Source organism: Tyto alba, unplaced genomic scaffold, assembly GCF_018691265.1.
Source record: "Tyto alba isolate M040663 unplaced genomic scaffold, T.alba_DEE_v4.0 Super-Scaffold_10, whole genome shotgun sequence".
Lineage (NCBI taxonomy): Eukaryota > Metazoa > Chordata > Aves > Strigiformes > Tytonidae > Tyto > Tyto alba.
The window spans coordinates 6,256,460-6,271,572 of record NW_024881262.1 but is presented as its reverse complement, the minus strand read 5'-3'; the positions used below and the strand labels follow the sequence as shown (position 1 = coordinate 6,271,572).

The 15,113-nt window shown below is 46.5% G+C and overlaps 2 protein-coding genes across 2 annotated transcripts; both read left to right on the top strand.

Moving 5' to 3' along the window:
- Positions 1-4,073: 4,073 nt before the first annotated feature.
- EIF5A2 (eukaryotic translation initiation factor 5A2) lies at positions 4,074-12,873 on the top strand. Its single transcript, XM_042798262.1, has 5 exons — positions 4,074-4,177; positions 4,440-4,633; positions 6,115-6,219; positions 7,835-7,966; positions 8,645-12,873. Exons 2-5 carry the CDS (start codon positions 4,469-4,471, stop codon positions 8,702-8,704), a joined length of 462 nt encoding a protein of 153 aa, XP_042654196.1. The 5' UTR covers positions 4,074-4,177; positions 4,440-4,468; the 3' UTR covers positions 8,705-12,873.
- A 136-nt stretch (positions 12,874-13,009) lies between these two features.
- RPL22L1 (ribosomal protein L22 like 1) lies at positions 13,010-14,890 on the top strand. Its single transcript, XM_042799944.1, has 4 exons — positions 13,010-13,075; positions 13,347-13,439; positions 13,845-13,966; positions 14,587-14,890. The coding sequence occupies exons 1-4, from the start codon at positions 13,067-13,069 to the stop codon at positions 14,729-14,731; spliced, it is 369 nt and encodes a 122-aa protein (XP_042655878.1). The 5' UTR covers positions 13,010-13,066; the 3' UTR covers positions 14,732-14,890.
- The last annotated feature ends 223 nt before the right edge of the window (positions 14,891-15,113 follow it).

Genomic DNA, 15,113 nt, shown 5'->3' with positions numbered 1-15,113 from the left:
ACAGCCTGTTGAATCATTATTTTTATCTCTCAGTGTAACAGTTTTACTAAGTTGCTAATCATTAAGAAAATTTAAAATACTGGGTCATACTTATTAGCTAAATGGCTGTTGCACTTTAGTTAACATGCGAAATGTGTTCTTATACTGTGGTTGGCTAATAATGCAATATAATTAATAATCCATGAGAAAGCATCTTGTCAGCAAGAGCTTTGACAGTGTTTTCCTAACGTGCTGAGATGACAGCCATTAAGACTTTTCTGTTGCGTCAGTTAAATGGCTAATGATATCTAGTTTCCCACTCTCTAGGCATAATTTTAAAATTAGTTTGACTTCCCTAATCCAATAAACTCAGGACATTTGGCCCCATTAACACTTTCCACACTAATTTATCACAGATTTTTCTGCCTCACTTCAACATGTTTTTCATCACTGAGATGCGCTACCCTCCATCTCCTGAGTCAAACAGCCAATGAGGATGAAGCTGAACCAAGTACTACATATGCAGGGACCAAGGCTTTGAGACATGATGCATTTTCTGACGTGCTCAATGTCCTCACCTTTCACTGAAATCTATGGGAGCTGAGGAATTACAAGGCAGAACATTAGGTCTGGATCCAGCAGCACATGCAAGCATGAGATTTAATTTAAGGTAACTGAGCCTATGCTCAAGTGCTTCACTAAATCCTGAGGCAACGCTGGCAAGCTCTACCCAGAGGCACTGCCTGAATAGCTGTGCTGAAAGGGAAGGAATCTCCTCCCCAGCGGGGTGGCAATAAATCCTGGCTGTAGATCAGCAGCCCTTAAATTTTACAGGCTGTAGATACAACTGCAGACCCAAGGCTTGGGTAGTCCCTCGTGGTTTTGCCTCCCCGTATTCTGTTCAGGAGAGAGAGCGGCTCTCGTGGCTATAAAAAGCATCAGAGCCCCCCAGGTCCGTACCAGCACCACACCACTGCGGCTCCAGGAGGAGGGAGCAGCTGGAGTTACAATGTGCTCTCCATCTTCCTAGTGGGAGCTAAAGGTGGCTCCCACCAGCTCAATGTCCCGGCCCTGTCACCGCTTGCCTCCATCTCCAGTGTGTGCCCAAGGTAAGCCCCTGAGTATTTCAGACAGCGCAGCCCTGTGTGCACACCTCATCCCACAACACTTCTCCAGCTGGGCAGTTGTGTGCACCACAGAAAGGGAAGGGTGACCATGCAGGAGGCAGAGGCAGTACTGCAGTCATTTTTAAGCATCCCAGGACGCGCAGCCCCTAATAATTATAGGAACCATCCAACATCTCAGAATCCCTTTCTCAAGGCCGATGCAAATGCAAGGTGAGTCACTGGCATGGCATTCGTTCTTCCTAGGAAGCAGAAGGTGAGCAGCAGGATTAAAGCAGCGCCTGGAGCAGAGTGGGGTGCCTATGGCAAGGTTACTGCAGAGGCTCTTTAATCCAGTTCATGCTACACAGAGAGAGTGTGCGTAGGAGCTCAGAGGGTCTGCAGAGCACAGCACTGGCCTGTGGAAGTAAGGGATCATCGGTCCCCAGCCTCTCTCAAGCCCTCCTGCTCAAGGCTGAGCCCAGAAGCCAGTGTGAACCCTCACCCCCGGCCGTCAGGACACGCCGGTGGGATCCCAGGTAAGACAGCTCAGCCGTTGAAAGAGAGATTCGTGCGCAAGTTGGAACAGGGGTGTTTACACTGCTTTGTTCATGGCCGGACATTTCTAATCTTGTGACCTGCACCAAGTCTTGCTGAATGAGCCTCCTTCCGCCTTCCCCAGGTGCTCACCCACCGCTGAGGGGAGCAAAATTGGGTAAACTGGATGTTTACACCAGTGCCAGCTGAAACACACACTCTCCAGGGTAGGCTTTAAATGACGTGATTTAGAGTATCAGACATTTCTCCAGAGCATAACTGAGAACAGATACAACTCACTCACTTTAAACCTTCCAAATGTTTCCTACTCCCTGATCACTTCTGCAGTGCTATTCATATAAAGACTCAGATAGGAGAACCAAAGCTTGACAACATACCTCCGCCTTCTCAAAAGAAAATAGGTGTGTGTGATCCAGCTGTGCAACACTGGAAAGGAAATACATTTACATGTGAAAGGCTATGTTTACAAACATGCTTTGAAATCAAATTGCTTTTGTTGTATAGAAAAATGGGATAATCACATTAGTACTATCAAGAAACACACTTTAGAAAACAAATGCTGATCCAGACAAAGGAATGATGCCTGCAAGCAATGACTGACGGAGCTGATTTCCAATTTTTTTATTGAATCTGGAATAAAGGCTGCCTTGCAATATTTGGTTTGTGTCTCAAAAAGAAGTATCATCTCCAGTTGCACTTCAGTAAAAAGACTTGATTTTGTCCAGAAGATCTCTCGAGTAATCCAAAATGAAACTGCTAACTATGGAAAATCAAGCAAATTTATAACCTGACACCCGAGGAAAAAAAATGTATCCATAGTGCTTAGCCCCAGTCTGCTCTGGCTTGGGCTCAGAACAGTTAGCAGTTCCCTCACAAAGTATTTTATTAGACAAAAAAAAACCCTAGAGCACATGCAACCAGTCATACACCTGCAGGTAAACAAACACATGCTGCACATTTTAAAACACTTAACAGAACGCCCCAGACTCTGCTTATCAACTGACACAGAAGAAAAATGGGCAGTTCCCCAGGGTAAAGCGTATCATCTCTAGAGCGGGCTGGGTGAGGCAGCACCCCCTGAAAACCCTGGTAACAGAAGAGAGACACCATCTCAACCTCCTGGCGCATTATAAAGGGCCAAACCCATCCCCTTGGGTACATGCTGTACCATTTGGAGTGGGACCTGTGTAACCAAGGGTGGGACCGCAGGCAGACAGATCACACAGATTAACACGAATTAAATAAAAGATCCCATGATGAACCATTTAAAAATATCACGTTAAACGTGACTCCTGTAGCAACCCCATTAGAAACACAGACAACAAATTCAGGATCTCAGGGCAGAAACTGCAGAACAGCACATCGCAGCTCATGGTGCCAACGGCAGAGGCCAGCTCTGACAGTGCGGCCAGACACGCCGCCGAATTTCTGCATTTTTTTGTTTGTCTGGTGTTTACAGGTGATCGCATGGCTGGGCCTCATCCATCAGCAGCTCCACGGAACAGTCTTCGGGTGAATTTGGCCAAACAGAAGTATTATGGCATCTGACTTGGTCAGTTTTAAGAAAAATAACCAATTGACCTCGTTTTGCTTGGGATTCCCCTGTCTGGCTTTATGGCTGCGTTCATCACCACACACTTTCCCTCAGGCAGCACAAGGGGTGGATGCTGGTGGCTTGTAAAGGGTTGAGCACGGAGCCTGCCGTGTTTCATGTCCATTATTGAAAACAAGCTTTCACCATGGCTTCTTGGCAGTTTCCGACTCTTTAGATTGATTATTGGGTGCTCCCGTTTCTGATTATTCTGAAAGGGGGGGAAACATTAAGCGGTCAAGTGAGCTTTGTGTTGACAGCTAAGCACGTCTCATGAGGAAGCCTTATCCCACCCGGATTTGCACACACCCACTTCTTCTCCAATTCGTTTAAAATCTAGTTCTGTCGCGCCGGGAAAGCCACCCAACCGCCCCGCAGAGCCGGGGGCCGCCAGAGCCGCCTCAGCGACAAGATGGCGGGGGGGGGGGGGGGGGGGAGATGAGGGGAAAGGGAGGTGGGGAGGAGGGGGGTGGCGCCGCCTGGCGGCCGAGGGGCGGCCCCGCGCCTGCGCTAACCGGGGGGGGGGGCGCTGCCTCGGTAGCGATGGCGCCGGCGCCGCGCGAGGGCGGGTTGAGCCCAACCGCTCCCCGTAGGCGCCGGCGGGGAGGGGGGGGGGGGGAAGACGAACGCGGGAAGCGCCCCAAGCACGTGGGGGGGGGGGGGGGTGAGAGGTGGGTGGAAGGGCGAGGATACTGGCCCCGCCCCCTCGGCAGCGGCGGGGGGGGGCGGGGGAGGAGCACGGACCAATGGGTGCGGCGGAAGCGCGGGGGGGGGGGGGTGGTGGTGTGCGGGTGTGGGCGGGGCTGGGCCGTGCGCGGCGCGCGCGCTCCCCGCCGCCCCTTCCCGCCCGCCCCGCCGCAGTGGTCGGGCGCGTGTGCGCGGCGCCGTGCCCCGCCGTGCCCCCGCCCCGCCCCGGCCCGCCGGCCCCCGCGCACGGCCTCGCAAGGTAAGAGGGGAAGAAGAGGGGAGATGGGGCGGCTTCCCCCCCCCCCCCCCCGGTGCTGCGTTGCGGACGGGGCTCGGGGCTTGCGCGCGGTTGGGCCCGGCGGCGCTGGGGGGGGGGAGCCTGGGGACCTCGGCACGTGGCGGGGTGAGGCGGGCCCGGTGTCCCCTCACACGCACCCCGGGGCGCTGCCCTCGCCGGGGGGGGGGGGGGGGCAGCGGGTTGGGTTCCCCCCTCTGAGCCCGACCCTCTCGCTCGCCTGCAGCCCCCGCCGCCAGCCCCCCCTCCGCCGCCATGGCTGACGAGCTGGACTTCACCACGGGCGATGCCGGCGCCTCCTTCACCTACCCCATGCAGTGCTCGGCGCTGCGGAAGAACGGCTTCGTGGTGCTCAAGGGGCGGCCCTGCAAGATCGTGGAGATGTCCACCTCCAAGACGGGCAAGCACGGCCACGCCAAGGTGAGCGGCCCCGGGCGGGCCCCGCACGCCCCAAGCTGCTGCCCAGCCCGCGGGGTGCGCTCCCGCGGCCCCGGCCCCCCGAGCACCAGCGCTGGCTGCCCGGGAGGGAAGGGTGTAGCGTTTCATTTGGCACAGCGTTCGCTACCCTTTGCTTTTCTCGCAGCGGCGGCTCGTGTGTCTCTTCACTCAAGCTAGCTCGAGGGTTTCCACTAATGTAAAGCAGGACGGGTTGAGGACAGCGGGTTGGATTGTGGGTTTTTTTTTTTTTTTTTCCTCCCAACTTATTAAAAAGCTTTAACGCTGGTAGTGATAAAATCTCGTTTCTGTAGTGGGGGGTAGAGTAAGTTCTGGAAGGGGGGCTGATGAAATCACTAGGGCGTGGTTGGATTGTGCTGTCGCTACCCACCAAAGCACTCTCGTGTCTGCCTGTGCTAGCCGACTTTCACTATCGCAGCGCTCGATTTAAGCACTTACTAGAAGTGCCCGTGCTCTGTTACATAATCCAGCAGAGCTCAGCGGACAATTGTTACCTCTGTGGGCCTGCTCTGGCCCTGTTTTGCTGGCTTGCCTTGCTGCTTCTTTCCTTTTTTCAGCACTGAGCAAGGAGTACCTTCCCCCTCCTGCGTCCCAGCAGGGACATTCTTAGGCTGCTGTCAGAGGCTGCAGTCCTGCTGCCTAAGCAGTTGGCTTATGCAGCTGTCCAGAGCCTTGACCAAGGCTAGACTCCCCCTTCATTCATTCAGCAACACTTTATAGTGGGTATATTAGAGTTCAGACAGATCTGTTACAGGCACGGACTAATTAGAGTTGGAAGTTTCCACAGTCTTGTATGATACATGTAGGTGGGTAAAGTATTTAGGATTTGCCAAAGCTAGAGTATACCAAACCCTTGCCAGTTTTTTTTATTCCTCCCTCCCCTTCCATTTTTTTTATGGCATATTTTATTAGATCCAGTTTTCTTAAATACTGTAACAGTTGTGAGAGTGGAAGGACCTGAGAAGAGGAGACTATGAACTGGTAATCTAAGCGCTAGCTGCTGTGGACAGCTGCATAAAGGGAGGTGGGAGCTGCTTTAATCTCTGTGTGTGACCACCTCTTCTTTTCCCCTTAACCTTTGTGTTCTCACCGACACTGTTGTGTTTCTCAGAAAAGCTAAAACTTGAAGTAAACATTTTCTTAACCGCTGCATACTCTGAGCTTGTTGCTGTAAAACTACAGAAAAAAAACTACAGAAGGCTGTGGCTGTAGAAGATAACAGTGGCTGATCTTCGTTCTCATGTAGTGTTTCTATAGCATGCTGTGAAAGGGTGTGAGAGGCCTCTCGAGGCTTGGGCTGCTTTCATACTGCAAGCAAAAGGGTCTAGGCAGAAGGTGGTATTATGATCTCTTAGGAAACAGTGTGGAACGAACAGTGTCAATGACAATGGCATCTTGCTTCTCTAGCACCCACAGTAACGTCATTTTTTTTTCTTCTCTTACAGGTTCACTTGGTTGGTATTGATATCTTCACTGGTAAAAAATATGAAGATATTTGCCCATCAACTCATAACATGGATGTTCCAAATATCAAGAGGAATGATTACCAGGTGAGTTTATAGTCACTGTGTCCTCCCCCACATTAAGAGGCTTTATACTCTCAATATCACATCTCCAAACTTGCCTCTCAATTAATAATGTACTACTGTCAGAATTAACGGAACTTGCCTGTCTAGACATGACATTGCTGAACTTGTAGCATTTATCAAATTGTTAAAACTGTCAGAGCTCACTGATGGAGAGCTCCTTACTGTACTACCTACCTTATGTTATAGTAGCAATCGTCAGAAATGGCAGGTAGTAGACATAATTCAGAACTGCAATTTTTCTAGCTCCTGTTGTGAGGTCACTTTATTTTTTGTGATACTGACATCTTTTAGAATCTGGAGAGAGATTATCCCTGATGCAAGTTATTATGAAACAGTACTCAGGATCTCACTTTGAGTAAATTTGAATCTAAGCATATATTATCATTTATGATTTCACCCTTACATTTCACCCTTGTAGATGAATCAACAAGACAGTATTAAACTGCATCTGTTGCCAGTTCTAACTTGCTACAGTGCTTTCTGCTCCTTGCGTAGAAGATGGCTTTAGTTAATCTCAAGTAATTTTGGTGCTCCTGAGCTCTGCTCTAAAATATATGTACAGAGGGAACTTGGCAGACTTCTGCAACTCCTGCAGTGCCTTCTGTGATATGGGTAGTGAGCTCTTAAAAGCAGCACAATTCAGGGTTTGAGTCGTAACGCGTCGGCTATCTTCCTGTTGTCTTGAGAGTAATTCTGGTCAGGCACCAATACATCCACATCAGAGTAATTCTAGTCAGGTACCAATACTTCCACATCAGTTGGAAAGGTGGGATTGCTTGACAAAGCCAAAGTTCAGAGTCTTAGCAACTCTTCAGGACAGCTAATCCTGTTGGAATAAAGTGTTACTACCCCCTCTTAGCACTCAAACCTTCCAAGAGATGCTTAATGTTATCTTAGTGATCTTCCTCTTGTCATCTTGGGTCCTTACTGCTACTGAAATACTTGCTGTTTATCAGACTTGTTAGCGCTGCCTTTTGGATTTACTGTTCTGTGTTTCAGGTTCCTTAACCTGCTCTGTCAAAATAGCTGCTCCCCTTAGCTCAGGCTTTCGGTTAGGCTGAAAACAGCATTATAAAAGTGGTCCAGAGCTTGGTGGATGTTCCCTAATTTATTCATTAGCCTTTAATGTAAATTATAGTATCTCATTGTACAAATGAAGGTATAAAAGTATGCAGTTCAACTATAGTGTACTTTGTACACTTTGTAAAAGCAATGCTGTTCAGTGAACACCATTCCAGTTACTGTTTCTCATTCACAGATTTTAAAAGCTGAACCAGTGACCTGGAAGCAATACATTTTGTAAAATACAGGGGTGGGTTTTGGAGTGCCCCACCTACTAGGAAGTAACCTGCAGGGTTTTGGTGAATCTTGAGCTGGCTTTTGCTACAGTTGCCTTAACACTCAGCCTTCTAAACTATTGTTAAAAATTGACTTAAATTAGGTTCTTAACTGTTGCATTAATTCTTTAGTATTGTGTTTGTAACAGGTAGAGTTCACTGCCTTCTGCTTATCGTCAGCTGCTGACTACTAGCGACTACTGATGTTAAACTTCCTAAAAGTGAACTTCTCTTCACAGCTGATAGGTATTCAGGATGGGTATCTCTCCCTGCTGACAGAAAGTGGTGAAGTTCGTGAGGATCTAAAGTTGCCAGAAGGAGATCTTGGCAAAGAAATAGAAGGAAAATTCAATGCCAATGAAGATGTGCAGGTAAGTATAGAGGACGAGCAAGAAGAGTTATGGTTAATTCCACTTCATTATACAATGAAGAAGTCTTATTCTGATATTGACCATTTGTATCTCTCTGTGAAGAGCAGGTTAGGAGCACGGGAATCGGTCCTTTGAGATGTAGGAGGCCTCTTGTACTGGGGCACTCAATGTGGCACTGAAGCCTGGCTCAGTTGACAGTAGGGCGATAGGGGTGTCTCAGATGTCTAGATAAATCCTCACAGTGCTGTCCACACAGCGTGGATTGGAGCCTCCAGGCCTTCTTAATGGGGACCAAGTGTAGAGTTTTGTGATGTAGTCTGAGTAGCCTAGTTTGCTGTGTTTGCAAACCTGTCTCCAGGTAGCTCTGTGGCCTGTAGTCTAAACTGGGCCACACCAGCTGCGAGTTCAGCCCTGTTGCGTGAGCTCGCTCATCTTCCTCCGTTGTACAAACCTCAAGCTGCCAGCCAAGGCAGTATGGTGAAGAGAAGGCAGCACAAGAGCAAATTGGTGGGAAGGACAGATATTGTGGACGTTTTTCTAATGACTGAATTTTACCGGCTTCAACTTCGTTTTTTCTTTTCAAGAGAGATGGGATAGATATTAAAATATGAAAGTCTAACTTCTAGGAGTGCTTCCCCTGGCGTGAGTTGGAGCTCACCTATCTGTCTTTTCTTCCAGATATCCGTCATAAGTGCAATGAATGAAGAATGTGCTGTAGCCATAAAGCCTTGCAAATAAAGAGGATCACCAGGCTCGGGCAACTGCTCAGGTCTGGACAAACCACAGATCTATAAATTTGGTTCTTATTGTCACCAAAGCTCTGGCCTTCACAAGCAACCTCATTTCTTTTTTGAATTGTTAAAAAGCAGTGCTGGATTCTGGATTAGTGTTGCAGGCTAACTGGCAGTTTTCAAAATCACTGAGATTTTAATTCCTTAATTGTAACTATTTTAACATTCCTGTGGGTTTCAGCTATGGATCTAAGAAACCAATCAGGTGTTACTAGTGGATATATTTTTATTTGCTTGAGCAAAACAGTGTTTGTCTGTATGAACAGACAAAATACAGTATTCAGGGGCTTTTAGATAAGCTGGTAGGTATCTAGGATTATAAAGTGACCTAGAGCACAAATAGTATTTTTCTTGACATGTTTAGGTAGAACTGACAATAAAAGTAGCTTTTCTTTTTTTTTTTTTTTTTTTAAAGCTTAAGTATTTTGTGGATTGGGACTCTTGCAGAACTGTAGGTGCCAATCGCAACTTTTAGACCAAGAAACTCAAGTGATCAAAAATGCCAGCTGGCTTGACCAAGCCCCAGTGGCCATGTGCAACTTAACTGTATTACCTCTGTATTCTTCTTTGCCAACTTGTTGGCTTATTGTAACGATAAAATGGTGTCAAAGCCTACCTGTGGTTTAGGCAGGCATTTGGAATATTGGATAGATAAGACATAGATAGGTCAAGGGGACACAAAGGTGAGAATGGATGGTAAAGCTATAGACTTTCACTCGAGGCCTTTGTCAGACTTGAAAAATAAAACAGAAAAATGCAGTTCAATTGCTTTCCTTTATTGTATTTATCTTAAACTATAAAAGGGTGACAAACTCCGTGGGAATCTGTTGCAGTGCTTCCAGCTTTAGGTTTTAATCTTCAGGTTCAGACCGTATTTTTGTAGCACAGGGACCACATGTTTTTCAAAAAGTGGGACAAACTGTAGCATTGAGCCTAAACTAAATGCCTGTGATTCTTTTTTAAAAAAAAAAAAAAAATATTTTCAAAATGTAGACTTGACAGACAATACTGAACAACCATGGCTTAACTATATAAGTAAATAAACTGCTACATAGTTATGAAAGCTAGCTCCTATCCGAGGGAGTTCTGAGTCATTGAAACACGCGTGCATGCCTCTATTTAGTAGCTTAACAGGCAAACACAAGGCTTCATGGCAATAGTTACGGAAGGATAACGAGCCTGCTCCTGTTTAAGGCGTTCAGCTTGAATTCTAAGACTCGATGACTCTTCATGAGTGGGAAACTTCCTTAGTCCATGGCTCAGACCTCTCTTCACAATTCATAAATTGTTTCATGAACTTGCCTTAAGCTTCAGTGGCTGTTGGCGAATGGAGGACAACTTGTAAACACGTGGCATGCTGCCCTGGACAGCGCGCACAATTCACACTCTTATTGGCAGTGAAAGTCAGACTTCGCGCTGTTGTTAACTGCTTAAAATGTTTTCAGCTTAATAGTATGTACTCTTTAATCCCCAAAGGGCTCATGGCAACTGTCCTGAACTGCCCTTGTACATGCTGTGGCAGGGTTTAGCAAATCTTGGGAGGTCTAATGTAGGTGGCACAAGCATGCATTTTCCACAGATTTCTCATGACAGGGAGAGCAGTACCAGTGAAAGTAAAGACAGCAATAAATATACTCTGGTAATAAAGCACAGTTACCTGGGACACCTGGCAGAAGTAGGATACTGCCACACGCTCTTGCCTTGCACAATACATGTTGCAGGTGAACTCTATAAATAGCACCTTGACTGAAAAGGCAAAACCGCTTTTAAAAAGAAGCTGTAAATGCAAGAGATTGAAATACCTTCAGAAGAGTTTTGAAGTGCATGCTTAATAGTTCAAGCTAGCCTGCACTATGCTCCTTTCTGCCTCTCCATTGAACTGGTATCTGAAAGACAGGCTTTGTTGGTTTTGGAGGTGACTGTGAAACCACTGATGATGGTCTTGACAGCAGGCTGAGCTGTGTGATGTCAAGTGGGAAGTCGTAGGCTGCTGTGTCAAACTAATGCAAGTTCTAATGCTATCAGCGCATTACAAATACTTCTAATATGCTTGAAAACTACAGGACTTGGACTCGTCCTTGTTCTGGTAGTGCTTTAGTCTACTTTCAGGTGCCTGTCTGTCCTGTAAAACCTTGTTGGAAGACAGGTATTTGATGCCACTGGCCCACAATTTAAGCATTTACTTACACTGTAAACTCTCTGGGACAAGGGCTGATTTTTTTGTCCTTTTCCTACAAGTGGGGTCCTGGTCTGACTGGAGTTTTCAGGTACTACAGCAATCTAAAGATAGAGGTTTTATGACCTCCAGCTTGCTGGGAGAGCCCTCCTTGGGACACATGGATGTCCTTCTATTGCAACCTTCAGTTCTGCAAGATTTAAATAAGTACTTCATTATAGGTTTGTTCTTATATACTTAGTTGTCTTTTGTGAAGCACTTCGAACACTATGGAAGTGCAGAGCATTGGCTTGTCATGCATGAAGTTTCCCATAGGTAATACATAAGCATGAGTCTTAAGCATAATCTCCAAGTTTCAGTAAGGTTAAAAGTTGCTTCTAAATTAGAACATGTATTTGAGGCATTTTTTCCAAAGTAAGATGTTTCAGTTTACTGTCAGAATAGTTTGCAACAAACTTTGTGATCTATAGTCCATATAGATATGTATTTGTAAGATCCTTAACCAAACGCTTAGGGAAATTCTCCTTTCATAACTTCATTTTAAAATCTTACCAATGTATTTGTTCTGTAGTACTGTCTTAACACTTAAATTGTGTCAAAACCGAAAACTATAAACTTCTAATAACTGATGCAATTGCTTAGAGTAAAGGATGTGAAGACTAGGAGGTGAAGAAAAGTATTTCCACTCCAAATAATGCATTTTTTTTATGGCTCCAATTCATTGAGTTTCTCTTACTACTTTACAGCATTGGAAAGACTGCAGTGTTTCCTGCCTCAAATGTTGGCAAATAATACTTTAAGATTTCAATAGATCCTTCTAATTTTTGCTTATAATGGTGGTTTTTCAACTAGGCTCTTGCTAGTTGAGCCATGTTCTCAGGGCTGTTTTTTTTAAGGAGTTAGCTGAATTTCATTGTTTTAATGTAACTGCTTTCAAGCCTCTTGCAGGTTTTTCTAATCCACAACGTACCCAGAAATGGTGCACAGTCTGTAGTTTCACAATACAGGTAATTTTACATAATCTGTAAAGAAGTGAAAATTGTTGACAGTTCAAACTCTTGATTACTGCAGGTCAGTCTCACAGAATTCAAAAGTCAATAAATCCCACTTTTTTTTGGTTGAGTAATTTAGAATGTAGTTTGTTACAGTAGAACTAAACTTCAGGAAAAAAAGAAAAAGACCTTGTTAAGGATATTTCAAGTATCTCGCTTATACACTGAGAACATTAGCGAAGGCGTAGATCCTGGAGGTGTTGCGGTGGGCACGTGGTGGAGCGTTGGACAGCTCGGCACGACACACCGAGAGCATCTGGAGCCTCTCCAGCATCTGCAGTCTGGCCCTGGGGCATTTGGCATCTGGGAGCGACTTGGTTTGTGAACTTAAAGCGCAATGTTTGCTGTGTGTGGCTGTATCGCAGAAACCCCTTCTTGTCCAGTGCTGTGTGTTGTTAAGCGTAAGCTGTTTGGTGAGGCTTTCAAAATGCGGGGGAGAGAGGAGGGATGGCGATGACTCATTTTACTGATCATGGTAAAACCCAAACCCTGTAAATTGCGTGTGGCGGGAAGCGTCGTCCTCGCGGTTCAACTGTGTATCTGTTTTGGGAGCTGTATTGTTTTCACCACCACACAGATGGCCGCGGGAGAGATGTAGATGTGGGGTTTGTATTTTTTTTTTTTTTTTTTTTTTCTTCTCCAGAACTAATAAAGAGTGCTGTGGGGAGCAGGGTGCTGGTTCAGGCTGAAGGGGCCTGACGCTGAGGTGAAGCTGCTGAAGTGGCGGGTGGGGGGGGGGGGTGGGGAAGGGCGGCCCGGCCGCGGGCCTCGCTCCCGCCCGCAGCAGAAACGCTTCACCGCCGGCGCGGCGCGGCCTGCGACTTGTGCGAGGGCAAGAGAAACGCTTGCGGTCCTGTCCAACCGAAATAAAACGAAATAAAAAGGCGACTCGGCGCTCTGTTGCCTCTTTGTGCGGCGGGAAGCGCGCGGGGGCTGCTCCCTCCCTCCCTCCCTGCGGGCCCCTGCCCGCGCAGGCGCTCTCCGCCTCCGCGTGCTTGCGTGATGGCGTCACGGCCGGGGTATAAAAGCGCGGCGTGGGGAAGCAGTCCCTCTTTTACTGCGGGAGCGGCGGGGAGGCGACATGGCGCCGGTAAGGGACGGGCCGCGGCCCCGCTCGGAGCGGCGGCGGCGGGGGGGGGCCGGGAGGGCTGGGGAGCGGCGGCGGCGGCGGGAGCCCCCGGAGGGCCCGAGGGGGTGCGGCCGGGGCCGGGGCGCGGTGCTGCAGGGAGTCCCGTTCTCCAGGCGGGGTCGGCCCGGGCCGCGGCGGCTACACCCGCCGGGTGGGAGAAGCTGCTCGGGGGCGGATCGTTGTTAATGACGGGTGGTTTTTTTTGTTTTTTGTTTTTTTTTTGGTGTTTTAGCAAAAGGACAGGAAATCGAAAAAGTCAACCTGGAAGTTTTGCCTTGACTTGACCCACCCTGTGGAAGATGGAATCTTTGATTCTGGGAATTTTGTAAGTCGTGGTTTTTCCTCGTACTTCCGGTGCATAGCATAACAGAAGCCTTAGTACAGCACGATAAGCAAATTACAGATGAAAATGTACCTTCCAAATCAGTAAAATCAACAGCTATTCTTTAAATTATTGGCACTTCTTGAAAGTTCCTTGAGGTTAGATGTCTTTTATAGACAAGGTGATTCATACCTGTCCATGGATAGAACTGTTTTAAATTGAATTATGTTTTAGCACAGGGATGATTTCTTTATTTACACACTGTAAAACCTTACTGCATTGCAAATGCTTGCTATTGGGACGTATGTAACCGATGATTTTTAATGTTTCTATATGGCTAGGGTCCCTTCCCTAGTTCATACCTAGGGTGCCATTCCCTAGTGTTCTATTTTTTTAATACTGAAACAGGAACAGTTCCTAAAGGAGAAGGTTAAGGTCAATGGAAAAACTGGAAACTTGGGCAACACCGTCCACATTGAACGCTTGAAGAACAAGATCACAGTAACATCTGAAAAGCAATTTTCTAAAAGGTTGGCATGGGTTTCCTCTTTTTATTTGTGATAGTGGCTTTTGAATAATGGTGTGTTGGACATGACACACTTCTGATACGTGCAGAGAAGGTGTTAGCTCTAACGTTTGTAGCACTCTACTAGTGAAAGACGTAATTCAAACATAATACTAGATATTTTAAAAGCTATACTGAATTCATGTCACGGGTGACTTTTATTACTTAATGGGTTGTATTAAAATGTATGTGTGTCCAGTATGTGTTGGTACAAAAGAACCTTTTCACCAAATGGAGCCTTAAACTGCTCGGTACGTTTGGGCATGTGATGGCGAGTACGCTGAGCAGAGGTACAGTTCCAGCCCTGCACCCCACCCCAGTCCTTTGCTGATGCAAACACACCAGTTAGAACCACTTCTTGGTGCTTTTGAGTTACTGGCATTGTGCTATGGAGTCAGAAAGCATCAAATAATAAATTCTTAAGTATCTGGAATGAAAATACACTTTTATTATCTGTTCTAAATACTTATTTTTGGATGTAATTAGTTTGGTTTTGCTCTGCTAGAGCCATGTCTTGGGTGGAGTGCAGACAGCAGTAAGGGTTGTTAAACAAGAAAGTTCTGATGTTTAATTACTGTTTTTAAGGTACCTAAAATACCTCACAAAGAAGTACCTCAAGAAGAACAATCTGCGTGACTGGCTGCGTGTTGTTGCATCTGACAAGGAGACATACGAGCTACGCTACTTCCAAATCAGTCAGGATGAAGAAGGATCAGAGTCTGAGGAATAATTGAAGCTTTATACTCAATGCAGCGTACAAAAGACTAGAACATCTATTTATAAGAACACTTAACTTATTGGTGAATAAAGATTTTGTACCCTGTTTGACAGAGCATGGTTAGTTTTCTAGCCTTTTTCTTAAATTCTAATTAAAAACCAGCACGAGGAATCATTTGCTTTGCTGTTTTCCTTCTGTTGCTAGAAATTGGAGCCGTTCAACATGGCAGCAGTGAAAGTCCAGGTAGAAAAGAACTGAGCCCTTCACCCAGTACAAATGTAGGGTGGTTACATCAGTGTTTAATCATGCTGGTACAAATAATGCTAGAGCTGTTTGTAACTAAAAGTACCAGCTCCTTCTGCTCATTTATGTGGAGCTAATGTTACAATATTCA